At 40.3% G+C, this 27,860-nt stretch overlaps 3 protein-coding genes across 4 annotated transcripts in view; 2 read left to right on the plus strand and 1 right to left on the minus strand.

The window, feature by feature from the left end:
• Positions 1-1,904, plus strand: part of ybey (ybeY metalloendoribonuclease) — a 4,616-nt gene extending 2,712 nt beyond the window's left edge. Inside the window, exon 5 of the mRNA XM_050049910.1 lies at positions 1,026-1,904. Coding sequence (XP_049905867.1) covers positions 1,026-1,121 — 96 coding nt within the window. The 3' untranslated portion in view covers positions 1,122-1,904. The remainder of the gene's footprint in view (positions 1-1,025) is intronic.
• On the minus strand, positions 1,872-20,048 carry usp37 (ubiquitin specific peptidase 37). Of its 2 annotated transcripts, none has more exons than XM_050049908.1 (24): positions 19,896-20,048; positions 18,764-18,992; positions 15,995-16,145; positions 13,460-13,545; positions 13,249-13,364; positions 12,768-12,845; positions 12,374-12,462; positions 12,103-12,196; positions 11,303-11,458; positions 10,902-11,033; positions 10,591-10,714; positions 9,911-10,158; positions 9,669-9,786; positions 8,921-9,000; positions 8,515-8,679; positions 7,719-7,772; positions 7,281-7,428; positions 6,962-7,181; positions 6,468-6,634; positions 6,062-6,122; positions 4,832-4,947; positions 4,501-4,570; positions 3,751-3,889; positions 1,872-3,144 (listed from the first exon to the last, which is right to left on the minus strand). In XM_050049908.1, the coding sequence occupies exons 2-24, from the start codon at positions 18,935-18,937 to the stop codon at positions 3,057-3,059; spliced, it is 2,874 nt and encodes a 957-aa protein (XP_049905865.1). In that variant the 5' UTR covers positions 18,938-18,992; positions 19,896-20,048; the 3' UTR covers positions 1,872-3,056. The 2 variants fall into 2 exon arrangements, with proteins under 2 accessions (XP_049905865.1, XP_049905864.1); XM_050049907.1 differs by having other exon boundaries at positions 13,249-13,382.
• Positions 20,049-20,150: 102 nt separating this feature from the next.
• On the plus strand, positions 20,151-27,708 carry LOC126393631 (CCR4-NOT transcription complex subunit 9-like). Its single transcript, XM_050049909.1, has 8 exons — positions 20,151-20,503; positions 21,097-21,282; positions 22,212-22,327; positions 22,845-22,954; positions 23,061-23,170; positions 24,461-24,559; positions 24,702-24,793; positions 26,258-27,708. The coding sequence occupies exons 1-8, from the start codon at positions 20,486-20,488 to the stop codon at positions 26,424-26,426; spliced, it is 900 nt and encodes a 299-aa protein (XP_049905866.1). The 5' UTR covers positions 20,151-20,485; the 3' UTR covers positions 26,427-27,708.
• The last annotated feature ends 152 nt before the right edge of the window (positions 27,709-27,860 follow it).

The following is a 27,860-nucleotide window of genomic DNA, read 5'->3' on the forward strand; positions in this document are numbered from 1 at the left end:
CTAGATAATAATGGTTGGCACACAAAATATTGACACTTTAGGCACAATTTGGACATGTTCACTGTGGGGTGTACTCACTTATGTTGCCAGCTGTTTAGATGTTGATGGCTGTGTTTTGAGTAATTTTTAGAGGAAGGTAAATCTATACTACTATACAAGCTGTACACTGACTACTTTAAGTTATATCAAAGTGTCATTTCTATAGTGTTGTCCCATTAAAAGATAAAATGAAATATTTGCAAAAATGGGAGGGATGAACTCACTTATGTGAGATACTGTATTTGTAAGAGAGATTTCTGCCTCCAACCCAATACAACTGAGGTGAATGGAATTTATTTTACCACACTAGCAGCTAACAGTGCTAACTCCTTAAACAGAGTTAAACAACATCAACAGTGCTGACAGAGCTAACTGTGTTAAGCAGGGGGAACCGGAGGGTGGGCACTATGCTTCAACAATGACCCTGTCACGATATCGGCGGTAACCACAGTATGAGTGCAGTGCATAGCAACAGTGATGAGCTAGCCAGTGGGATACACACAGGGACACACAGTCGACCGGCACAGAGGAGCTCGGATTACAACACACACACGGGTAGCGTGGCTTCATTTTCTGCTCAGGACGCCGTTACTCCACTTTATCTTTACAAAGCCAGTAGTGGTTTGGTGGTTTATTAGTGCTCTGAAAGTCACACAAAGAACCTTTAAGTGATCTGGCCCTTTAACTGAAAAGGGGTGAAAACTAGCTGAAGGCGTCTTATTTTTCAGCTTTTTTTTCCTGCTAAATGCATTGTTTAATCAGGTTCCATCTCATAAGCACTGAAATGGCACCACAAGTTTAAATGCTAAACTGTGTTCATATAATTATTTTAGATTTGTATGATTTGATAACTTGTTTGGCTGCTACGCAAAGTGAGTTTTAGCAACTTAAGACTTTGTGAATGATGAACTGATTTAAATCTAAATGTTCTGTCACACTGTTAAGCACCAGAGGGGGTAATATATTTAAAAATGTTTTGTTTCCAGATGCTGCAGAGAGAGAGCTACATCCTGAGTGAGTACAACAGACTCACGGGAAGACATCTGGAGCCACTGATGAAGAGATGCAGTCAGGATAGGTGACAGTGACCATCACCTACTGCTAACGTTATAGTTGCACTCAGTGCACTATGGTGCTTGATATTATTCACTATCCTGTAAACAGGTGGACTGTTGTTTTATTCACTGGCATGCTGTCTTTTCCACTATCACAATCTGCGGCAACTTTTTTTAAGGACTGGCAAGAGGACATACAGCGATGTGATTGTGGACATCATTTCCAAATACTGGATGCGTGTGTTAAAGTTTTAAACATCAAATTAAAAAGTCTCTCAAAAAAGCACTTTCACTGTAATATTTTATTAAAATCTGCTTTAGGAAGAGTCAGTTGTGTATGAAGGGTAGAAAAAGCTGTTCATCTTTACTTCACAAATACATTTTACTCTCTTTACGCTGCATTTGGGACAGGATGTTCAAGAAATGTTAATTCAAGGCTGACATGAAAAAGAACCAATGTGTGAGCAACTTCTGCCTGCTGTCACAACCAGGTCTACGTTCATGGTGCAACAGAATACTTTACTTCAAGGAGTCAGCTAATAATAATGCACACCTTAAAATCCAACTATAAATATGGCTATATATGGTGTATCAAGAATATCATACCTATTATTATGACCCATGTTTTATAATGCTTTATTATTCAGATTTTCTTCTCTTGTTAGGGGAGTTGAGGAAATCATTTGATGTGGTCTGAAAATGTCCTGCAGACACATTTGCATGTTGTGCATGACCATTGGTGTACAGAAGTGTGGTTTCATTTTTACAGTGGTAACCAAAAAAAAAAAAAAAAAAAAAAGCCGTACAACCGATGTCTAGCATTGGAACAGTACAGGAATAACAAAATACTTAAATCTGTTCCACTCTACAAGCAAACACGCCTGATAGGACCTAGCTGAACAGGTTTAGGAAAGGTCTAATGTGTCAAGTACTGTATACTGGCCTTAGAGATGGTGAGTTTATAGCTAGCTTCCCTGGTGGTCTAGTATAAATTACTTCTATTTTTCGTGGCGTATCATGATGGGTTAATTAACATTAATCAACCCAATGTTGCAATAAATAGAAAATCTGTTGGCTTTTTATAAAGGAAAATCTGACTTAAACACACTGTTGAGGTTTGACAAACATTCAAAAACAACAAGGTTGTGCAACTTTGAAAGTAAAGCTTGTATACATATTTATAAAAAGTTTTCTTGGGAGGCACAAAGTCAAAATCCCAAAAGAAGAAAGTAGGTTTCACTGAGAAAAGCTCAGTATAAACAGGCTTTGTTATTATTAAGCTTATTTTTTAAATCTATAATATGGAGACAACCACACACACACAAATTAGTTCTTAAGTCAAGCACAAAAAGCAACTGGAAAACATCCACACAGTGACAGAAAGCTGATTTGAATTGGCCAGTTTGTGCCACAACATAAATATTGCACCAAATGTACCCGCTAAATACAACACCCCTCTAACTCTATAATAGCTTATACTCCAACATAGAATATATCTTTATTTAGTTCATATGGGGAAATAAAGGGTCTGCAAAACATACAATCCATGAAGCACCACTAGCATCTGGTGTTTGATAGTTGATCTTAAGTGAAAGTCTGAATGAACGGCATTTAAGTTGAAAGATCATCAAGAAACAAAGAAAAAAACTTTACAAAAACAGTTGTTTGATAAAAATCATAGCAAAGAAAAACTCCAGCCCCAAAACACATGGAGGCAAAAATTTGATCCACTGAACATTTTTAACTGCATTTCTGGTATCTTAAAAGAGTCTTGACAGTTCAGCACCTGTGTTGGCATTTACAGGTGCTATTTTAGCAGGGCATTTAGTGCTCTGTAGAGGAAAAGAAGTGCCTGAAGACGACCAAAGAAGGACGGCAATCAGTAGTTCTCGAGGTTGTTCAGAAGAGAGCTCCATCTACTAGAGTTCAACCATGGATATGCTCATGTGGACATGAATGCACTCAGAGGGGCTGCAGGACGTTCCTTCCTGCCTCAGAAGTGGTGCTGGCTCCAGATCTCTCCATTTCAGACAGCTGCTCAAACACATCCCTGTGGACACACATGTACAAGCATCTTACAGCCAACTCATGTAATGCCCTTTAACATGAACATGCACAAACTACAAAACTTAGTCCAGCATGCATGTTGTTTATTACCATCTAGTGCAGGGGTCAACAACCTTAACTAGCCTGTCTAGGGAGGCTCAAGACTAGACGGGTTTGGCAAAATTTAGAGGAAAAGGTGCCAGGTCGTAGATGTATGATGAGCATTTTAGTTGTCTAATTGTTAAAACCTTTTTTTTTTTTTTTTTTAAATTCAGTGCATAGGCTACACATTTTTACAACTGGAGAATGCAATCATTTGTTTAAGCCTGCAACAATAATAAATAAAAATGTTACAGAAAAATAAAAGATTAAATAAAGAAAAGTTGTTAATTTTCATGTGATTTCTTTTGTCAAAGCCACAGAGAGCCGCTGGAGAGGGGCTAAAGAGCGTCATACGGCTCCAGAGCCGCAGGTTGCCTACCCCTGGTCTTGTGTTTGCTGTGGTATAAATCCTGCAACTCACTGAAACTGCAAAATATCCTGCAGTTTCATTATGGGCACAAAAGCTACACTGACATCAGACACCCCTCTGGTTATTCTGCTATCCTACTTGTGCATGTAGAAGAAGATGTATCCACTGCGGTCACGGTCTCGCTGGACGGCTGCTTCCTGTGTGCGTGACACATCCAGATCATTGTAGGTCAGCCATGACTGCTTCTTCATGTCGTACACGTCACTGATGTAATGGCCTAGAATGAAATATGTATAAAGTTTTTAGACAATCAACTGCAGACAGGGACAACCAATTTTAGTAGCATGCTAAGTGTTGTGCAGCTGTGTACCAAGGTGTAAATATCATTATGCAACCATCATTAAGACCAGACATTAAAATCAAATCAACTTTGTACTGCCAAATCATGCCAAAAATGTTTACCGCTTATCTCAACAGGATATGAGTGGTTCTTGGTCACTTTTCAACAGCTCTTTTATTGGCGACAGGCCATGTTAACAACACACTGCTGGTGCAACAACATTTACATGTCCTGTTACTTTCACAATAAAAGCCCCCCACTTCCTCTTAAAATGTGAACTTTAAACCAGCAGTTGCAAAGGGCTACCTGTATATCATGCAACTCTAATGTAAATATAAGCATATTACCATTCTTAACAGAAGCACTAAAAACTTGAAACTGCGCTGGGCAGGTTTAGGTGCCAACATTCAGTCAGACACCTCTAATGGTATTCACTTGCTCCTTCGTAAAAGGGTAGCTGTAAAACAACTCCTATGCAGTTTGCATAAATGTTCACACAAGATATATCTACACAACAGACAGAAGCTCAAATAGACACAAGTGCTCACCAGAGGAGGAGCTGCTCCCAATGTGACTGACGACACTGATGAGTCTGAAGGAGTTGGGCAGGTCTCCGCTCTGTGGATTAGAATGTTTATATGCAGGTTACTATAAATGAAAGCAATTCAGTCAGCGTATCCAGTAAATACTATATATTAGTAGTGCAGCTAGAAATGTTGGTCAGACTACCAACTTTACCTCTTTCTCCATTTTTAATTTGTGTTTGTAGTATGAAAGTTGCTTTTCAGTTTATTGTGGAAATAAACTAGTATTTTACTCATTATCTAGCCTATTCCACTTAACAAGGCAAATGTTGAGTGGCAGCAGGATGTGAAGTACCTCAGCATTCTTCTTCAGGCTCTCTGCTTCTGCTTCAGTGTACTCCATGTCCAACACATCCTCGTTGCCAGAATCATCATCTGAGCACAGCAGCTCAGGCAGAGAGTTGTTAAACTCTGTTGGGTGAGAAGGAGATGTTGATACTGGTCAGACATTTTTTCACAGCAGAGTCGAAGTAAACAGTGTCATTAAAGAAGTATTTCAATGCTGGAAAGATGGTCTTGAAATTTGTGCTAGAAAACCTACAACTACCATAATGCACTGCACCACACTGGACCAATAAACGCTCTGGCTGGTGGGTGACGTAATGCAAGCAACTCTCTCAATGTACTTCTATACTCTTTTTGTCCTAATGCAGAAGTACATTGTACTTCTGTATTAGGCTTGCTCCTGGGCTGTTGCTGTTGAACTACCAGATAATGCTTGGCGGATTTTTTTGCATGGAGATCTAGGCGCCAGCAGATGGAGGGACATATTTCATTTACACATACTACCCACACTGTTACGATACAAAGCTGGTTGAAAATTGTATCTCTTTAAGTGCTCAGAGCACTTCATTACAGACATACGCCGCAACCGGCACTGTATACTTTTGCTTTGAACCGACATGAGCCTGGTGTCCTTTGCTTAAGTAAAAAGGAAAGGACAGAATGAAAATAAGAAGAGATTGCACTGAAATTATAACTGAGGCAGCCCACTGAAAATCAGAGAATCTAATCATCAATCAGAGACGGTCGACTGAATTTCCCTCAAGTCGAGCAGGTGTGGGGTTTTTTTTAAAATTTTTTATTGTAGTTGTTTTTTTGCACAGTGTACTTCTGAGGATGTTTTGGTCCCCAGATTTAGCTGCAGAGTGAGTGCTCTTGACATTGCCACTGCTCTTCAGTAGAGGCAGCTGTGGACACAGTGACAGATGCCTGGAGAAGGAGAGGCTTTTCCATGCCAGGTTCTGAGATAACGTCAAATCTTTGTATTGAAAAGCCAAGTTTGATTCCACTGACATGATTCTGAGTCGGGTACAGCCTTGAATTATAATACAAATAATATTAACAACCAGTCAGGCATTTTTTCCTAACTGCTTCCACCACCACTTAAACATACTCAAAAATCCACCAGTGACTACTGCCAGCGGCGTCCATGACAAAAACAAACCGGCAAAGATGAGTGATTATCTGGGCTCCTTAGTTTCAACAGCCAGCTACTCAATATTCTGTCAATTTTGGTTCATACCTTGTAAACTGAGCTCAGTGGCCCTCTTCAGATCATCATCCTCTCTCATCTCTTGGGCCTCCTATATCAGGTGAGGTGGACACAAGATATTACAGAGAGATTTAGTGTAAGAAATTTCAACATTGCATTTGCAAACTGGCACCTCCCCATATTTTAAAGACTATATAGAGAACTACTCAAGTGTAACACCAGCTCAGCCTAGACAATCAACACTACTCATTAAGAGAGGGGAAAAGGAAAATTTTGATTGGTTGCAAATTGTGGTTTCTTTATTTGGGCGTCACCACAGCTTCTTTAGTCTGCATATGTGGCGTAGGTTATCACTTTCTTATGGCTCTACGATAGTATTTAGATGTAACACCACTGTTCCATATGTAAAGGAAAGCCCTGCTGAAGTCACACTTACATGCTCCTGGAGGCTCTGGGCGAGAGCCTGTTGTAGCTCCTGCTCTTCCCTCTCCTGGTCCAGATTGTACTGCTGCACCCAGTCCAGTTCCCCCTGCTGCTGCACGCTCTCTGGAGTCTGGTTTTCCTTGTTCTCATCCATGGTCAAGTCCAGGGAATCCAGCACATCTACACAAGATCAACACATATACAAGTCAGTTAACTTTCTACTTACATACTAGTGAAGTTATCTCCTCTTAAATGCCCACCTGCTTAAGTGTAATGATGACATTACTTTACCCAGGACATAAGAGAGTTTTTCTGTCAATGCAGAAAGCCACATTTATGTCAAGCAGTGTGAACTACCAATACAACTGACCAATGCAGTACAAGTCATTGGGATATATTTTACTATGCTACATTCACACAATCCCTCTGATACACTGTGTTTACATTTTAAAGAGAAAAATAAAAAACCCAGCTACTCGTCATTTTTACCTCATGATGTTGGATTACCTGCGGGCTGTTTGCTGTCTGTTTCCAGCAGATCTGTATGATAGGCCAGGTCATGGGTATCTGTGTCCCCAAAGCCTGTGTCGGGGCTGCTGGTTGGTTCATCCTCCATGGGGGGTGGAGCTGAGAGCCCAGCCTCTTGACGACTCATCTCCAGCACGGCTGCCAGCATTTCATCATCATTTATGCCACTGAAGTCTGCTGAATCCATTGGTGTTCCTCGCTGAAGATGCATAAAGACAGTGTCAAAGCAATGGACAAAAAAAAAAGAAAAAGAAGCTGACTGACTCATAATTGTCACGGTGTATCAGAGAACGCTTACCTCTTCTGGTCGGTCATCATCGTCAGGCAGGCAGCTGCTGAAGCGTCGCTTGCGGCTTGCAATCACCTTTCTGCTGGGCTCTTCTTCACAGTCAGAGTCCACGAGGATAGAAGTACAGCTAGGGTTGGCTGCTTTCCCTCCAATCCTTCTACACACACACACACACACAGTCATAAGCTCAGTGACTGAATTTACAGGCAAGTAAGTTTCCTATTCATGCAATTTGTGACAGATTACATACAAGTTATTTTTATAAGCAATATTTTTGGCATTATTACTACCAAGGAGCTCCTACACACACATTTTATCAAGGAGACTGAGTATAGACCAGGCTGGAGCACATTAGGGAAGCCAGAGCTTTAGTCAAGTTGTGGCCAGTGTAAATGTAACTCTACTGTTTGATATCTTTATTTGAAAGTCGTGCAGAACTGTACTTACCGGAGAGGTGCTGTAGAAGAGTTGACTGACTGTGACGTTTTAAGAGTTCTGGAACTTTGAAAACAACAACAAAAATATTCAGAAACATTAATATCTGCCATCATCTTTCAGCCAAAGGGCAAATTTTGTTGCATATAATTCAGCTGCAAAGCCTTTACTTAAAGGAATACTTCACCCATTCACTTTCAGTTCTGTGTTAAATAAGGTTTTAGCAAAAATGCATGTGTTTGGGAAGTAGGGAGCATAGCGTCGCTGTCCGATGAAAAACACGTATCTCCACTTTTGATGATTTTGATTTTCTACAGTGCATGGAGTGTCCATAATATTCCCTAGCAACTGTTAGCGTTGGATATCCAAATGACCAATGGAAAGATGTCTATTACGTCATCTATTCAACACGTATCTCCACTGGGTATCAGAAGTGTCGCGTAGTCAAAATCGTCAAAAGTGGAGATACATGTTTTTCATCGGACAGCGACGAGATTGGATAAATGAGACTTGGACTGTGCTGCACTAGTTGTGTGACAGTTTGTGAATAGATATTTTAATATAGTTTTGCTGTCATTAAACGTGGCCCCCCTACAACTTCAATTTATCAGGAATTTTCTGTTTTTGGATTCTTCATGAATTCAATGTATCACAGGGTGCGTAACTGACATACAATGATCATTTTTGGGTTAGGTATTCCTTTAAAATCCCACAGAATCACTCAATAGCTCAAGATGTAACTACCTAGAATCTTAAGTGTTTTAAGTTACTATTCATGCTTTGGTTGATGGTGTTTAAGATGTCTTACATGGAGGCTTGGGAACTCCAGCCGAGACTAATAGGGGGTCTTGTGGATTCAGTGCAGTGGGACAGCAGGGTCAGGTGTCGGGGAATCACCACCTGCTGGCCCAGCTTGCTGTTCATAGACAACTGAGCGTTAAAGCTGTACCGTTTTAGGTGTAGGATGAGCACTCTGTGGGAAGAAAAGATCCGTCACAAATTAGAAAGCAATTGGCAATTTTGTTTATTAAATGCTTCGGTTACTCTGCTATTGATTAACAAATGTTTACAGGAAGTAGCAGTTGTAATTAGAATCGTAGTTAAGGAGCTACTAAACATACTTTTTAAATGCAGTGTTCTTCTGCTTAACTGTGACAATGAATGTGAAAACTTCTCAACGTGCATTTCACTCTCAATAGTCCATGTGTAAATACCTGGGCAGTTTGCTGAATTTATGTGTAACAGTCGCTGATTTCCCATTGCACTTTTCACATGAGTACTCAATCTCCTCCATCTGCAAAAGGAAAAAGTAACTTCTGTTATTACACATCAGGGTTTCCCCTATATGCATACTGAAGTGGCGATGTAACTCTACTAAATGATTAGCTGCTATGTGAAAATCTCTCCATATGCAATTAACCTGCTATCAATACTTTGGGCAGCCAGTCAGGGAGAAGCAAGGATTGTAATTTGATGATCCCCACATGAAGGTGTTTCAATCAATTGGCCACCAACTGTCATTAGCCTTAATTCATTCTAAATAGTTTGAAGAGCCAACCAGATGACGCTAAACACAAGATAATTTCTCTAGATACCGCTAAAAAAGCTTCACTGTTCTGTTGGTGCTGACAAACTCTAGTTCAAACTGAACACTCACTGTTACAATTATAATTTGCCGCCAAACTGATGTCCAGCTCACCTGCCCCTCCTGAGTGCAGGACAACACACCGCATCAATCTCAATCTTCTGCACAGGCTGTGATACACTTGGCTGTTCTAACTGTGTTTACATTTAGCTTTGTTTTGTCTTGTATTTTTTCCACACAACTGACATGGCATCTTTATGTTAACTAGATCTTTCTCATCTGCATTTCTCCAGGATTAAAATTAATTTGTCTCTGCGACTGGAAACACAGGGTCAGATAGGGGAGACCAGGAGCAATTGTGACATGTTTAAACTCACCCTAAAAAAGAGATCCAGAGAATCCTGAATAGAGCGAAGTGGGAGGGTTTTCTTTCGCCGGGGAAGGTCGATGGACAGGTCATTGAACTGCTCTCGCTTGCTCACTACCTCGCCGCAGCTGCAAAAGAACATGAAGGCATAAAATACCAATTCTTTTCTCCAGTCACTAACAGTTTGGCAAATACAACAAAAGTTACATTGCAAGGATAAATTCAGATCATGAAGCAGGACACAGGCCTCACCCTTTGCAGGTGATGGTGTGCTGCACCTCAAATTCCATGTTGACCGCAACGGGACAGGTGTAGATGCGGGATATGTCCGCCTCTTCACCAGGCTCTGCTTTGGATGCTGACGATGTTGCTTCCTGGCCATTCTCACACACCACAGAGGAGGATGATGATGTGGCAGCTTCATTTGTCCAGCTTTTGTTCATTTTCTCCACATCGTCCTTTAACTGGTCCAAACACTGGCTCAGGAACTCATGAGCATCCTGGTAAACAATCCAAAGGAAAAAATGATGACGTGTCTTACTACAGCATCAGTATTGAGATATATGAAACTAAGACAGACCTATCTACGGAGACTACAGGCTAAAAATGTGCCACTACTAAATATGCTTTGGGGGGGGTGGAAACTTGCAGTTCATTATTTTGTGTTATATATTCATATATACTTTACATACATTTTAGAGATTTGTTTTCTGATTGACATTTTCCTTTACTTGTTACATGTTTACACCAAAGCAGGTAAGAGCTTCACAAACAATCTACTGCATTTGGTATTTAGGTGGTATTTGGTGGTAAGGTGAGTGGCATGACATCCATCTGTAACAACTAAATGACATTTGATCTATTCAGGAACTTCTTCAACTATCAATAGACAACAACTGCTCTGAACTGTTGATAACAGATGGAGCTTTTACATTCTGCATGTTTCCAGAGAAACGCTCAGCTGTGGAGGAGATGGCACTCTTCACTTTCCTCAGCAGGTCCTTTTTTGTCTCTGGACAGCCCACATCCTTCTTGACCATGAGGTGAGCAAAACGCCTGCAGGTGGTGAAGATATTACACAGAATGAAGTACTTTTAAACAGGATTTGAAAAGGGGATCAACCAGCAAAGTACATGAATAAATTATTTTATATGCAGCTTATTAAAAGTCCCTTTCACAATCTGAAGGACATCATGAATCACACCGTCTCCCTTCAATCTGTCTACATAGCCTAACGCAGTACCTGAGCAATGCATTGATCGGCACTTTCTTCCATGGGATGCTCTGCCTGAGCATGTCATTAGAGAAGGAAGGTAGGCTGAAGAGGGACTGCAAGATGGCATTCATGTAGCAAGTGTTGCCCAGGTTGGAGAATCTGACATAAAAAAAAAGGATTTACACAATGGATGAGAGACACGGTTTTCATGACATTACAATGTTTATGTTTTCAATCATAAAAGCAAAACTGACCCTTTAGTGACTTTTTCACTTGCAATAGCTAAGAAGAGGGGCATAAACAGCTCTTTTTGATTTCCTTGTGTCATTTGGATTAACAATATCTTAAATAAATGCAATTCATGCTCTCTTCACATACACCCGCTGCTTATGCTCATATTCATTGCAGCCCATCTGGCTTACTCTTACCCTTGCAGTGGGGGCTGAGGCTGGGCTAGACTGGAAGGCCTCTGCTTGTTCCAGCCGCCGTAGTCCAGAGAAGGGCGGACCTTCTTGAAGGGAGTGGAGTGATTGGGCAGCAGGAGGCTTCTCTTAGCTGCAGTGGTCTGTGCTGTACTGGATGGCCTGGGGGTGTTTAGTAAAGATTATGTAGATGTGAATCACTGGTCTCACAACAACGTGATGCTTTAATTCGACAATAAGAACCAATTTTCTCAATTCAATTTTGAAACCCCAAATTGCTTCAATGATCTTTAGCCAAAATTGTATAGAAACTTGCAATAATCTGACACTATTGTTCAATCAGCAGGAATAATGAGACACAGGGATCATATTCCCCCACCCTGCTCGAGTATTTTTGTACGGAGAAGCAAGATTAGTGCTGACAGCTTGCATTTAAAGCGATACTTTGCCAATTTTCAACCAGGTTTGTTTCATTGTGGTGTGGGTAGTATGTACAGATGAGCAATGTTATGGTGCCCCCTCTGCTGACAGTGCCAGGAGTTCCCGGTCCATGCCAAGAGCAAAAATCTGCCAGATGGCGCGTTTCGTATTGTCGTTAACAATTTTCTATGTCGCTTTGCGTCATCCTGCAGATTTTGGCTGGTGGATGGGCGGGAAGCTACAGAATCTGGCAGCACGAGGGGCCTTAACAACGCTAATCTATACACACCGCATACTGCAATGACACAAACCTGTAAAAAAGTCGGCAAAGTATCTGTTTAACGCTGCTAGCTTGTGCATTTTTTGTTGGTCATACAGAAACTCACCTGTCCAGGAAAGAGTGGCTCTGGCTATAGTCTTTAGTCACGGATCGGCTGCCATAGAACGACGTTGGCTGGAGGGGACTTGAACCCAGTGGAGCTGATTGTAAGGAAAGAAACTGTGGTGAAACCAAGTCTGAATAAACAGGTAAATATTCTGTAAAATCCCATATTTTGTAGTTACAAAATCTACAAAAGATGAATTTTACTAAGTAATTGAAGACATGAGCAGCAGTATGTAGAGTGTTGCTGCTGAGTTGTGGATGCAGAGGTTTACCTGAGCTCCTGTTCTCCTCTGCCTGCTTCAGCTTATCTTTGCAGCTCAGTAGAATCTTCCTGGATGGATCTGAAGTGGCCTTGTTGTTGCTAAGAAAATAAATATATATATAGAGAGAGGTTTTTGGATGTTACCTGACTGTGGAAACTATAGAAGAATTTTTTAATACAAAAGCACATTGGTATGCATTTGTGTAATTTCCATTTTGCCACTGATGGCCATGATATACATATAAGAAACAACTTACACTACTAAATATATGAACAGTCTAGAATAAAATACCTAGATACATCTAGATACTGAGTCTGACAAAAGGCCACAGAATTAAGGTCATTCCATGTGTATCCAACAACCACTACAGTTCAGTGTGGGCAATGAGGCGTGTTGCTTTTACCTTGATGAGTCATTTTCCTTGGGGTAGTCCTCAGTCATGTCACTGTCTGAGGTAAGGAGTCTCTTTCTCTTGTCGCTCCTGAAAAACAGTGACACAGAACAATTCATGTCACAAGCCTGAACAGACCATTCCTAAAGTGAAAAGAACAACAAAAGACAAAACCAGAACTAAAAGAATTATAGGGTTCAAAGTTCTGCTTTAGGCCAGTAGTCACATACAAGAAAATTGTCTCAAGGAATACAGGCAAAGGGGTGTTTTCCGTAGAAAGATCACAAACATTAACTTTCTTTTATTTTGTCAAAAAACAAACATAACCAATACACAAAACGCAATACTGACCATAGCTATTTTCAGTTTTTTCAGAGGCTGAATTCTATTGTATTAATACCAACCATCATCACCTCAAGTTATGCTTAATATGACCAAAATTGTTTACAGGACATAATTTGCATTGCAAGAGCAACATGAACGTCCATCATACCTATTCTCCGAGAGCCCAGTGCGAGTGGGAGTGGAGGCAGCTCTACTCGGGCTGCCCAGAGGCTTTCGCGGCGTTGTGTCCTCTCTGCCTTCGGCACTCTGCCGCCTCGGTGTTGTCTGGAAGATGTTAGGAATCTGGATATTTAAGTCAAATGTAAGGCTACGCTTACCTAAATAAAAAGTTAAAAATGTGGTTTTGTGTTCTTGCTCACCTGTCTCTCCCCTGATGGATTGGTCTCATTTTTCACAGAGCGGTTCCCAAGCACACTGAGGTTTGCACTTCCATTGGACTTTAAAACTGTAAAATTGGGAGACAATAAGAACTCAGTACATAAAATGTGAATAAGATTGGGGGTTATGAGTCTCCCTCTCACAAAACACCATTGTTTTAAGACAGAACAACCTGTAGCTACTCAGGTGACATAAGCCCCGACTTACTGTGTGCTGACTTCCCTGTGAAAGATTGTTCCCTGCATTGTGTTTGTGAGTACAAAGTTCCATAGGAAATCTGTAATGAAGGGTGCTATTATTCATGTGACTGAACTGTCAACCAACAATGTGTAACAAATGCTGTCTAAGATATTGTGGTGCTGGTCTTTGCTTTAAAAACAAATTTTCTATTACAACTGCTGTGAATTTGCACCTATCAGTAGAAGCCTGTTGTCCCAAAACACAAAGTGGTTGCAGAGGGATTGGAGTATAATTGATTGACCCAGTCACAATGGAAATGAGGGATCCCGGCCTTAGTCGTTTTCAGGGGGGTATTCCAGAAAGCGGGTTTAGTGAAAACTCTGAGTATGTTAACCCTGAAATGAGGGAAACTCTGGGTTTTCAGTTCCAGAAAGAGAGGTAAGTCAAACTCTGAGTCAATCGCTATGGCAACTTACTCTGTGAACCCAACCCCGCTGGCAGGTTTTCTTTAACAAACCCTGAGTTTACCCTGTCTCCTCCCTACTGCCGAGCCTGAAGCAACCTGGCAGACAGACATGGGTTGTCTGTATGTAGGAAATTCGATCGATATCGAGGCAGAATTAATTCGCAATGCCTTACACCAGGAGAGGATCTTCTGACCCCGTTTTGATGTGCTGTCTTTTCCCAATGAATATCTGTTTGAACGGTACCATTTTTTCATTAGGCTCAATAATTTACTGGCCAAACATATCAAATCTGACACACAGTGGACATGCGCTCTCATCAGAGCTAATGTTGTGCTTGGGTATGATAGTTTTTAAAGGATTCAAATTTCAAATAAGTCATCAACAATCTATATGTGCTTAAAACAGCTGCTGAAATTAGCATGGATTCTTTTTTAATATTTTTTGGGGGGCATTTTGCCTTAAATTGACAGGACAGTTAAGCGTGAAAGGGGGAGATAGACAAAGGGAGTGACATGCAGCAAACTAGAACATGCACGGTCATATACCATTTTTTCAGTCCCCTTGTGTGTTTTAAACATGATGTGTGTTTTAAATGTGAATTTGAGCCTTGTCAAAGGAGAATTTCTGTCACCTTTGGGACAGACAATAAAGCTTATCTTATCTTATCTTAAGGAGCCACATGCCGGAGCCGAACCCTGGCCGGTGCGGCAAAAGCAACATATGGGACGCCTGCTCTATGCACTAAGCCACCAACATCCCATCAATGAGAATTCTGCTTGCTAAATTTCATATGCTGCCTCTCTCTCCTTGGCAGCTTTAGCGGTGTTACTTTTTTTTAACGAAATATATGCTCATATTCGCTGTAGGCATTCATGAGCGCCTCCAGTTCCACAGGTGTAAAATAAGTTAATCGTTTTTTCTCTCCGGTTGCCATGGTGAATCGAGGTATCGGGGCTCCATTGATGATGGCTTTTTATTGTGGTTGTGCACGTGCTTAACTCAAGGTGTACCTACTCAGAGTTGTTTGAACTAATTCAAATCAGCTGTTCTGGAACCGGATACTCAGAGTTTCCCATCTCAGGGTAAGTCAACTCAGAGTTCAGGATTAGACTCAGAGTTTGTTGAACCTCCTATCTGGAAGACCCCTCAGGAGTCAGGGAAATTGAAGTCAGCGCCAATTTACAGGCTGTAGACGTGAGAGCATGAGGTCAGGATGTATGATTATTCCCTCGATTTAAATCAAGAAAATCAGGAGTCTGCTGTTGGAAATTTGTGCCAAATAAGATGAGAGAGGCTCAATACACTGTTACCTGTTATCTTTAGACCTACCCATGAACTTAAAGAAATTATGTATCGAATGGAAGGCAACTACACAGTATCAGGACTAGAAGGAACAGGAGAAACTTGCATTAGCAAACACAGAACAGTGTGGAAAAAAATCTGAATGAAACGTGACAGGATGAAAAACTTTCATGCGTATCCTTCGAATCTGGCTATTCTTTATTCAAGGCTATGTTAAAGTCCAACTAAACATTTAGTCATCCCTATTTATAGCCTAGTGTTCTGTGCCTTATCTTTTCAGCTATTGTTAGTATTTTTTGTTATTAAAAGAAAGAAGATAAGAAAGATAAGAAATATCAATTAGGAACCATTATTTGAAAACACTGCATTTTGTCTCAGTACCAATTCAACATAACCTTGAGAAACACAACTAAAGTAAAGCTGTAGTTAAAAATGTCTTTGTACTGGGCAAAATCAGAAACTGCGACTGTCAAACATCAGAAATAGGAATCACAGTACTTTCGTTTCCATCATGCTGTGAATCATTAACAAAGCTTTGCAAGTTCTTATGAATTGAGGAGTAAATACCTGACTTTCCCTGCTTTAGCTTTTCCAGATATTCTTTAGTCTTCTGAGCCAAAGCCACCGGCACCTTGTCCAGGGTGATGACACTGCTGTCCTTCAGATTCAAAATGATTCGGTTCAAATTCTGGTTAATGTTCTTCACGTTCTGGTTCAGCTGAGGGCAAAAAAACAAACAAACAAACAAAAAAAACAATACCAGATAGTCTGATTAATTTCTCAGTTTTCATTTTATGTATTTCTTTTGTATGTTTTTCTATAAATAATTACACCTGCAGCTGGTTGGTATTACTGTGCGTTCACACCAAAAGCTGCCAGAGCTGCAAAGGCGACAGGTCTAATTCATTTTCAATGGACATGTGGCAACTAGAAGCGTTTTGGGCTGCAAAAGCAATGAGCAGCGGCAGTTTAGTGAATTGAGCTGCAAATGAAAGTTGAAGGCTGATTAACTTCATGCAAATTACCTATGACGCATTTGAGCTGCAAATGACCAGCAACCAATCAGAATGTAGATGTCTATCGTTTGTGTGGAACATCCTCGGAAACTTTTAGTTCCTGCCACATTCGTTCCTACTTCAAAACAAGCAGTAAGCTGTCAAACTGATCTATGTTAAGCCTGAAGTAGCGCTGGGAACCTCTCCCCATCCAGCCACAGCTCCCGCACCAGCCGATGATATTCCCCGTGCTGTTCACGGCCTGGAGGATATCGTGGGCCCAGACCCGATGGCAGCTACATCCACGCAGGTACCACATGGCAGCACAAATTATAACAGTGTCTTCTTCCATGTTGAATCGATACACAAGTGTGGACAAGCGCACGCACTTGTACAATTTCTTTGTGTTGTGGAATGCTTATTAGTGGAAATGCAATTCATCTGCTCTCCTCACCACCAGTTTAACTAATAGCACTGTAGGCACTCGAACCCAAACCACTGACAGTGTTTTCCCTAGGTTTACAGCTTAGGGGGGGGGGGATAACAACTCAAAAGATTTTGCTCATATTCGGTTCGGGTTCGGCCCACTTGACATGCTGCTGTGTTGTGCTACGGCTTATTCAAGTGCTGGAATTTGTTATTTACATGACAACGCCTGAACGCAACACAGGCTATGTGCATTTAATGTTCAATGTCAGACCTATTTAGACTTTCTGTTCTGTTTTCATTGTCCAAACATGAAAGTTTCTGTACTGAGGCAAATGCACAAAGTCACTTTTCTGTGTTCCAGCCAGTAACCTGCTTTGCGGCTCCTTTAAATTGAGAAGCTAATTGAACGTTCAGAATTTGACGTCATGAGCGACTTGAGCTGCTTTTGCTGCCACAGATATTTTACCAGCAGCGCTGCTAGAGCGAATTCAGCTATTTTGCAGCTCTGGCAGCTTTTGGTGTGAACGTACAGTTATACATAAAGTAATTTACTTGGAATTTAACTATGCACTAATTACTTTACCATTTGTCTACTTAACTGAATATTTGTTATTTCTCTAAGCCATTTGTGACTTTAAAAATGAACAGAGGGAAACTTGTGAGGAGAGCATCATATGAAAAGGATCCTTGATCAAATCTGGGCATGATCCTGGCAGAGTTGTTTCCAGTCAGTGTAGGAGATTCTGATTCTGTCAAATGACATTGAAGCCAATAGGAGAATGAGGAGAAAGAACATGTTTTTTTGTTGTTGTTTTTTAACAGAATATCTGTCACATATAATATTGTATGAAAGCAAGGACAGTTTCTGCAAATCTGACAAAAAGTTATCTTCATAAAAGTCACCAACTGTAGCTTCAATGATCTAGTCACTGCCAGTCATTCTCATTAATAATATTTTAAACACGGTTGATTTTGTGTGAAAATAATACACAAAAGGTAGCAGGAAAACACCGTGTGTATGCCATACATTATTTTATTATTCACTTTATCTTCTTTCAGTGCAGAGCTCACTCATCTCACAATATGACATGTCACATAGCTGATAATGTACAATCTGACACATATAACATATAATGAACCTAAAAGACTGCCATTACCACATTACAAATTTCCCTAACTTTCAAATGCAGCACTTTCCAACTGTTTTTTGGCTTTTCTGTGCAAATTGCAGCATAATTTAGTGGGACAAACAATTTGGGTCATATTTTGTTTTTCTGTGTTCCCATACAATCTCATGAAATGTCTCTTGCAGAATTTTGATTGTTGTCTACTTATAGTCAATAAATCATTCCGTGTTGTCCTCTGTTTTTAGCTAAATATGTATTTCTTTATGACTGTCAAGACAATAAAGAGAGACCTCGAGCCAACTTTATTAACAAAATTTCAGTCATTCACTTAATTATTTCTTCATTTTGTGAAATGCCTAATTCATCTTTCATGACTGTCAAGGCTACAAATGTATATGTTGGTGAAAATGGTCATATGTGGAGCATCTCATTTTAGTGGTTTTGTGGTGTATTCCTAACTTTTTCCCCCCCATAGTATTGCTGCTGCAAATGCAGTGGAAACCCTTGCACTTGACAAAGTAAATAATGGCAGAGTTTAGGAACAGGCAAAGAATAAGGTCATATTAGGCTTCTAATATGTAGTCTAAATGATGACGGGAGAGGCGTCAAAGATTGCTCTGATGTTATTTCTACAGGTGAGACATATGTTTTCAAAAATATAGGTAGTGTTCCTCAACATATTACAATGAAAAGTTAAACAAAAGTACTGCTTCAATATCCAAAGCTATGTTTTAGTACCTGCACCCATTATACAATAACTACAACACAAACGAACTGAACTATACCTGGAAAGTTTTGGAAGCTCCGCCACAGTTGAATCTTAGACAGAGGTTGACTTTGTTGTCTTTCTCCAGAATCTCAAAAGTTCCCTCTCTCCATTTAGTGGTGCCCAGGTCAAGGCTGGTAAAGCGGATCTTAACAGCGCCACCGCTGGAGAGTTTGGGCACTATGGTTGACATGGCTTACTATCCAGTTGGTGCACTGAGGAGGCTGGGACTTGTGGTCAAACAAATCCTAAACAAGAGAAACATTAAATAAAGTGTGACAATATAACTACAGTTAAAACACAGTATCTATGTCTAGTCTACATAGTGTGGTTAATAAATGGCATGCTTTGACCATATCAATGCCACAGAATTACCGTTATTACTGCCATTACTTCATAGGGAGATGGCAGTAAAGTAAGCTAACGAGCTCAGTGACGAACCATAACAATTTGAAAGACATCGTTAGCACTATATTGCACGGTTTATTAAAATAACAAATTACATGTCATTTGCGATGTTTACGTTTTCTGCTAAAACACAGTAATAACGCATTAAGCTAGCCCGCTATGGCTACTGAGCGCTTGTTGAAAGTCACAACAAACTCCAAGTTAACCACAAGCACAACAGCTAAACAGCATAAACGCGCTGTTAAAAGGCTTGCTTTAACATGGATGACACACTCGCAGCATAATTTTGACAGACAGGAGTGAGTGTTTATCAAAGTCAGGAAACTCACGCCACTTATGTTAGCTCGCTAACGGTTCCAATGTGAGTCAATGTAGCCTGTTTGCATTAGCCATCAAACTAGCCCAATGGCCAATCTGTATCGCGGCAGTTAAGACGGGCGAAGATGCACGACATACTGCGAGCAGCGCTCATTACTTCTAGCTTGGTTAACGTTCTTAACACAAGTGACAAAAATGACCAGATCCTGCGAAGTTACAGAGAATGAGCTAGGGTGACACTACAGCCAAGCCGAATGTCTAGGATGTAGATGATGTCGTCCCCTCATCTTGAATGGATGGGGGAGGCCGACATTAGCAACTCGGCTAGCAGGCTAGCGGGAACTAGCTAACTGGCTAATTTGCCTGATTGTAATTTGGTGATGAAAACAGTGTCACCGTTTGAACAAACCGTCGCAGTTATTTACCTATCGATTGTTTGTGCTCGTCTCGAAACTTTTGAATCACAGTGTCGTTTTCGTAGATCCTCCGGGGGAAGAAAGTTTGTTTTGCCGGCATTCAACGGCTCCCTGGTACGTATGTTGTTGACAGTGGACCCGCACACGACGCCTCGCAACACTGCGCGATGATGGCGGGAATGTGAAAATTTACAACGGAAATGATAACCGAGAGTGCGTCCGAGCAGTCCTCTTCTCGCGATATCTTAATTATTTGTATTAAGGTTGCCTCCATTGCTAACAAAACCAATCCTCTGGGTTATATTCTCTAAATTTCATTTAGTTTTGAGCTCTCGAGGCTGTTTTCGGTACAGATAAATAATGACCTTTTGTTAGCCTGTTATCTCAATGAAGTTATGTTGCTTGTAATGTCGATGTTTGCGTGTACTGGATTCCATTTATCAAGACATTTAACGCTAGCAGCTAGCTTAGGTTAGCTGCCCGTCCTGCGTGTTACGCCAAGTTTGTTTGATTGTAGCCACATTAGTTTGCAACTACACAACACTTAAGCTGATACAGCAGTTTTATCAACTCATTGGGACCGTAAAGAGCTTCAGAGAATGCTAGCGACGGGAGCAGTAAGTATCTTATAGTAGGGTAACGTTATTGTAAAGTATCAGCCTTCTTTGTTTTGCGTTGGTTTTTAAAACCATTTTATTAACGTCAGTGTTACACAAAAATTGTGTATCGTGTCCCAACTCTTATTTGAAGCTTTATAATGTTTACATTGAATGAAATATTTAATCCCAAGTCTCCATGTTTTCATGACTACCAGATGCATTGTGCCTGAACTTATTCATATTTCCCGAAATTCACCCTGATATTTGGTACTTTTTGAAACTTAGGGAACTCCACCTGAGCTCAAAAGAAAGGTTTGTGGCTTTGAACAATGCTTGGATGCACAGTTTGCACTGGTTGGGCATTAAAGTAGAAAATGGTGTGACTAACATATCTAGGTGAACGCAAGCTTGCCCCCACAAAATCAGACATGATATTTTTGAATACCTGGATACCATTTATGTGTATTTCTGTAACAGACTTAAATATATTAAGTTGTTATAAGCAAATTTGCAATAATATCTTTTGTAATATCGTATTGATATACAGTATAGTGTTAAATTAGATGGCGATGATTGCTGCATTTGTTGAGTATTTCCCCATCTTTTTACAGGCTGTAACGAACGTCACAGCCCTGGCCCAGGTAGACAGAGAGAAGATCTATCAGTGGATCAATGAGCTGTCCAGCCCAGAGACCAGAGAAAATGCCTTGCTGGAGCTGAGCAAGAAACGCGAGTCTGTGCCAGACCTGGCACCAATGCTTTGGCACTCCTGTGGCACTATTGCTGCCCTGTTACAGGTAAGACCAATGTCCCATCCCTAGCTGTGGCATATAGTAGCACTCCAGGGTTGTGTTTTGAGTCCCCGTCTTTACTCCCTATACACACATGACTGACTGATGACACAGCTGTGATGGGCCTGATCACAGATAACAATGAAAAGGCCTACCTCAAAGAAGGAGTGGACCTGACCCACTGATGTTAGGACAACAACCTTCTCCTAAATGTCAGCAAAACAAAAGAAGATGATAGTGGACTTTGAAGAAGCAGCCAAGGAATTATACCCCCCTTAATATAAACAGGTCCTCGGTGGAGAGGGTGGAAAGCTTCAAATACCTTGGTGTCAACATCACTTAGAGCCTGACCTGGGCATTGCATACTGTCTCAGTGGTGAGAGAAGCAAGGCAGAGACTGTTTCACCTGAGGAAATTCCAGGTATCTCCTCAAATACTGCAGAATTTTGACTCCTGCACCATTGAAAGCACCCTGACAAGGAACATCACCGCCTGCTATGGAAACAGCACCGAACAGGACCGCAAGGCTCTGCAAAGAGAACTTTGTTCAGCTGCTCTTCCCTGCATACAGAATGTTTATACCAGACGCTACAAAAATAAGGCCAGGAGAATCAAAAGATCTCAGCCCCCAGGATAACTGTCTTTTCACCATGCTGAGGTCGGAAAGAGGGTATCGGTTACACCAGGCCAGCAGTGATAGGCTCAATAGGAGCTTCTACCCTCAGGCCTCAAGCATCCTAAATGATTATTATTATTATTATCATCATTATTATGTTACAGTGTTTTGAATACAGAACTGACAATTACAAGTCATGTTTCTGATTTCATGTAATAAATGAATTGAAATAGTATGTCTTTGTATACTATATGTGTATGTTTGTTGTATAATTATAAGTTTAACAGATTTCTTTCCCCACCTTATTTCTTTCTTTTAGGAAATAGTGAACATCTATCCATCTATAAACCCACCTACACTTACAGCTCACCAGTCTAACAGAGTGTGCAATGCTCTGGCACTTCTGCAGTGTGTTGCCTCGCACCCAGAGACACGGTAATGGGGAGTTCATAAAATGAAAAATTCCAATGTTTTTTTTTTTCCCACTGATTTGTCTTGTAGTGTGGTGATGATAGGCTGTCTTTAGAAGCTTCAACGGTGTAATGCCACTTTGTCTATTGCCAGAGGATTTTTTTTCCCACTACATCTGTCACAGTTTGCTCTGAATTATTTGAAATCTTATGAAATAGTTCAGCTATCAACCAGAACACAAACATTCACAGTGACAGTGTGATTCTTTAATGCCTCAGAACTGACTTTATCAGACACAACACCTGACTCCTTTTTAAAAATGTGTCTTTGTTATCAAAGCAGAAACATGTGATCATCTGAGAACTGGGGCTTTAATCCCAGTTATTTGCATGTAATGTTTCTGTAGGTGTCTATTTTTGTCACCATTGTCGGTAAAATCCATAAAGATATTAAAGCAACCTTGTAGCTTACGTCTGATATTTACTGTATATAAGTCTGGTCACATTAATTAAATTGTTTTTACTTCTTTGTTCCTTACCAGATCTGCTTTTCTTGCTGCCCACATCCCTCTTTTTCTTTACCCTTTTCTGCACACTGTGAGTAAAACACGTCCATTTGAGTACCTGCGACTTACCAGCCTCGGAGTCATAGGTAAGCTTTACTCCTGCTTACGTGTTTTATTTCTGTATTGAGGTTTGTTTCCACAAAATTGTGTCTTCATCATTCTCATCAAACTGCCTTTCTGTGTTAACTGCAGGTGCCTTGGTCAAAACAGATGAACAAGAAGTGATTAACTTCCTCCTCACCACGGAAATCATCCCGCTGTGTCTCCGCATCATGGAATCGGGGAGTGAGCTCTCCAAGACGGTACCTAACTGTTCCAGCTGCTTTTCATACAGTCCTCTAACTGACTTATACCCAAACCAGGGTTCCTGCTTCTCCTTAACAAGTCTTAAAAGTGGGGCTGGCTATCGGTATTCAATACCCATATGCCATTGACCGAAATAACCCAGTGCCAAGTAGTATAAAAACGTCTCCAGCCAAATGATAGCTGCATTTGATCCTTTTATACCCAGATCTAGAAAAATGTTTGTATAGTTCGCAGCCAATCACAGCAAGTATTCTTCAGTTTAATGTAACATGCAACTGGCCAGCTACCAAGGCAGCTACAACCCATACAGTTTGTGATGTTGTGAAGTTGTGGGTGGTGTATTTGACAGAACTGCTAAGTTGCAAATGGTAAGACATGGGAAGTAGGATTTTATTAATTGTTTTTCCCGACATGGTAATGTAAAAACTCAAAGTAAGTGGTTACATCTAATTTTTATTTTATTTTATTTTTTTCAAATAATTTACCACATACCTATCACATTAACGTCATACAGATCAGTATAGTGGATTCATCAACACTTATATTTTGTTTCTGGCTGAAATGCTTGTAGCAGATGTTCTACTATCAGCTAGCTGTACCCTGGACGACATGGGGAAGTGCAGATTTAGCAATAATTGGCTATTTAACCAAGATTTCGCACCATGGCTGAAACCAGTACAAGGCAATGTATACAAGGCTCGGTGTACTTTATGCAAAACGTTTTTCAAACTCGGCACAATGGTATTAGTGAAATCCCACATACAGAGTAAGAAACAGAAAGTCTCAAGAATATTATGTTGCAGTAAACATCTGGGCAGTTGTCCCTTTCTCCAAGTAATTGATGTTGGTGCTTGTTTTTTTCCCCTCAATTTTGGTGATTGTAAATTGGTCTTAAATATCATTATGAGTGGCATTAGGAAGGTCTTAAAAAGTTTTAAATCTAACTTGCCTTAAGCCATAAGAACCCTGCTAATTTGACTGTTGGTATACATTTATAGTAAAACCCTGTGTCCAATTACATTTTGTCTCCTTCTTTCTCTCTTCATCTATCAGCAACACTTTTAAACTACCCTTTAAAAAAGCCCAGATCTAATACCTCTTATTTATCCAGACCTGCTGCTTTTCATTGAGAGTTATAAGCTTTTACAACTATTGTGGTGCAAGTTAAATTGTCTATTTATTTTATTTACTCTTAAGTTATAGAAATATCACTTACAGTTTTGGTGTGTAATGGGGTTGCAGCATCAGCCAACACCTCATCATTCTTCTCTTCACTTTTTTGGCAGGTTGCTACTTTCATACTGCAGAAGATCTTGTTGGATGACACAGGACTGGCCTATATATGTCAGACGTATGAACGTTTCTCCCACGTGGCCATGATCCTTGTAAGTGTTCCCAGAGGAACCTCTGAATTTGATTGAATTTACCTTCTTAGTCTCTCTGCACAGTGTGACACTTGGCATCGATTAAGAAACTGAAGAGAAAAGATCAGCTGTCACAATATAATTTTCATGTTTGTCTTGGCAGGGCAAAATGGTGCTCCAGCTCTCAAAAGAACCATCGGCTCGCCTGTTGAAGCATGTTGTCCGCTGCTACCTTCGCCTCTCTGACAATCTCAGGTAGAGTATTGTTGTACACCATACAGTACACTGTATGTGGTCACCTGTTTTAACTTTGGCTCTCCATTGAGTGGGGATTTTTGTAAGATTGGTTCTGGTCCCTCATGGCTCTGGAAACTTTCAACAAGGTAGAAAATATGACTGATCACCAGTACTCGCCACTAGGAGGAGCCATTGTTACAGGGCTTGTTAGCCAGTGGTCACAGCTTAGTGTTACACATGTCCACATGTATAAAGCTGTAGTTGTTAACTTTATAAAAATTACGTTTTGTCATATTTGCTGAAACTGTCACTTTAACAGAACGGCAGTACATGGGACAGATAATCTGTGAATTAAATTATGTTCCTCCTCCACCTCATGTGGCCTCTAATGGCCTCACTGCACTTGAACGAGGCAACATTGACATCATAATTTTGCTCTTGGATAATCAGAATGGCACATTTTATGGTCTTAAAAAAGGAAATCTGAGTTGTAACAAGCTGGAAAAAGTTGAGATAAACATTCAGTCAGTAACATTCAGATGAGGGAAGAGAGAAGAGCTTCCCACAAAAGCAGAAGAGTGCATGCAGTCAGGCTGGATGTAGTTTGGTAATCAGCAGCTATATATGAATTTTACCCAGTAGAGTCAGCATCAAGTGTAAGTTAGTTTGAACAGTTGGATTTATGTTTTAATGTCAAAAGGTCCACCATGTATGACGCAGCCAGCAGCCTGCCAACCAGCTTTCTGCGGGAAAGCCCTGTATGTTTTATTGAAGTTCACAAATCTTGTTTATCAGTCTGATCGGCAAGATATAGCCCATTATAGCTCGTATCCCTTTGAGTACTATCAATAATTGATATTAGGAAAGCATTTTGCAGAAGAGAGGTTATACTTGAAGCATAGATTGGTCTTTGATGAGAAGCAGGGGAACCACTATAAATAGTAGTCAATATCCAAGGAATAACTTCTCTGAATTAGTTCCTCACGTGTGTGTAATCTTGATATACTGTAGATCAGTGGTTCTCAACCTTTTTCATGTGAAGGACCCCTAAATTGATCCACATTAGGTCACAGACACTCTTTTGATAAGATTTCAATTAGGGGACCTCCATCTAAAAAGATTTTTGTTATTAGATATGATTAAAACCAGAAACTACAGCCATGGAAGAAGACCTCTAATCTGAAGTGTAATTCTTATGTATCTTACTCAAATTAGGCCCATTTTGAGAGTAAATTAAATAGTGAAAATAACCTATTCCCCATTTATCTCTGGACCCCTGGGACTCACACAAGCACCACTGGGGGTTCCCAGACCCCTGGTTGAGAACCACTACTGTAGGGAGAGAAGTACAGACTTTTTTTTGGGAAGGTTCACCTCTCACTGCTATATGGAGCCCCCAGCATGACAAGCTCCCTCTTTTATAGCAAGATGTTGTCGACAGAAAAGGGCAGTGGTTTGTGACATGTGGTATTCCCTCCTCAGAGCCAGAGAAGCGCTGCGTCAGTGTCTGCCAGACCAGCTGAAAGACAGCACCTTTGCCCAGGTGCTGAAGGACGACACCACCACAAAGCGCTGGCTGGCACAGCTGGTCAAGAACCTGCAGGAGGGCCAAGTCACAGATGCTAGAGGCATTCCACTGGCTCCACAGTGATGGGGATTAAGTGTGTGGTTACAGAAGGACTCTCATCTCCGCATAAATTTTGTATTTTGCCAAATGTGGTGCTAAGACTGCAAAGTGAATGACATAATAAAGGAAGTTTTTTTTTTTTTTTTGCTTTTTGATAGATAGTTTTCACCTGTTTCTCTGCCAGTATGTCACTTCTACATGAGGTCACTATGACAACTGAAAATCTGTTTTTTTTAAGAGCCAGACTGACTAAAGCCAAAATTGATAACTGATATTTGAGAATAATTAATAATAATAAGTATAAAAATAAGTAAATAAGTATATTGGCTGGTATTTGTTTGTGATGTAAATGTTTTTGGCAAGATCTCAAACTTGACTTATAAAGAGATGGTGGGATGTTTTACAGTTAGAAAAAAATCACTATCAAATAATAACAGTCATTTTTTAACAGGTTACTTCACTGAAAACTGTAAATAACTATAACAGAAAAATACAATAAACATGACATGAGGAAAAATGGCCAAATGTACATTAAAATGCAGCTTGTGAAACATGTATTGCTGCAGTTACCCGCACTGCAATTTCTGTCAACATATCGATACTAATAGATCAATGATAAGCCAGCATCAGATGTTGAACATCAGCTCCTTCAAAGTATCGGCCAGCTCTTTTCGCATTCACTGTAACGTTCTGTATCATTCCCCTTCAATGTAGGAACTGTTATTTTTTTGCTTCTTGTATTTCAAATAAGACTTTAATCTTCTATATGAGTGGTTGTTTCTCTTTTTTGGCTAATCCTCTGTGCACTGATATTACAGTATAGTATAGTTCAGTAAAACAGTGGATGAACATCTTTATAGTTTTATGTGTTTATTGGCTTTGTATTCAATTCCCAGTAATTTCTGTCTAGAGTGAAATCTCAAAAACTGCTGTTGTTCATGACAGTTCATAAATATTGTGTTTTCCACCCATTCTAGTATTAATAGTCCCTCAGACATGTGGTAAGAGGAACTGCTTTCAGTCTTAGTCATTGAAAAGACAGAGTGACTTAAAGGGACTTAATTTTTTGTTAAAATGAAAATGGACAGTTTTAGTTTGGACGCCTGTTTCCAAGTGGTATTATTGGCGCCACTGTCCAAAGACATTTGGTTTGCTTTCCGTTTTTCTCAGAGTCTAGCAACGGGACTCTTTTTCTTTTGGAAGACAGAGTTTCCACAGCTGGTTGGTCCACCGTCTGCCATGTTTGCTACTGGAATGACTGAGTCACATCTTCATGTACAATGAATTATAAAGTGGATTATTGCTACATTTGGCCTCATTCTTGTTCACTACAACCTCACATTGTAGCTGGGTTCAGATAACTCTTGTGTTGATGGGTTTGTCTTGTACTGGTAGTGGGTGCAGTTTGTAGGGGCGTATCCTGTACACTACCAATGGAAGGTGTCTGCAGTTATGTCT

Source organism: Epinephelus moara, chromosome 7 (genome assembly GCF_006386435.1).
Source record: "Epinephelus moara isolate mb chromosome 7, YSFRI_EMoa_1.0, whole genome shotgun sequence".
NCBI lineage: Eukaryota > Metazoa > Chordata > Actinopteri > Perciformes > Serranidae > Epinephelus > Epinephelus moara.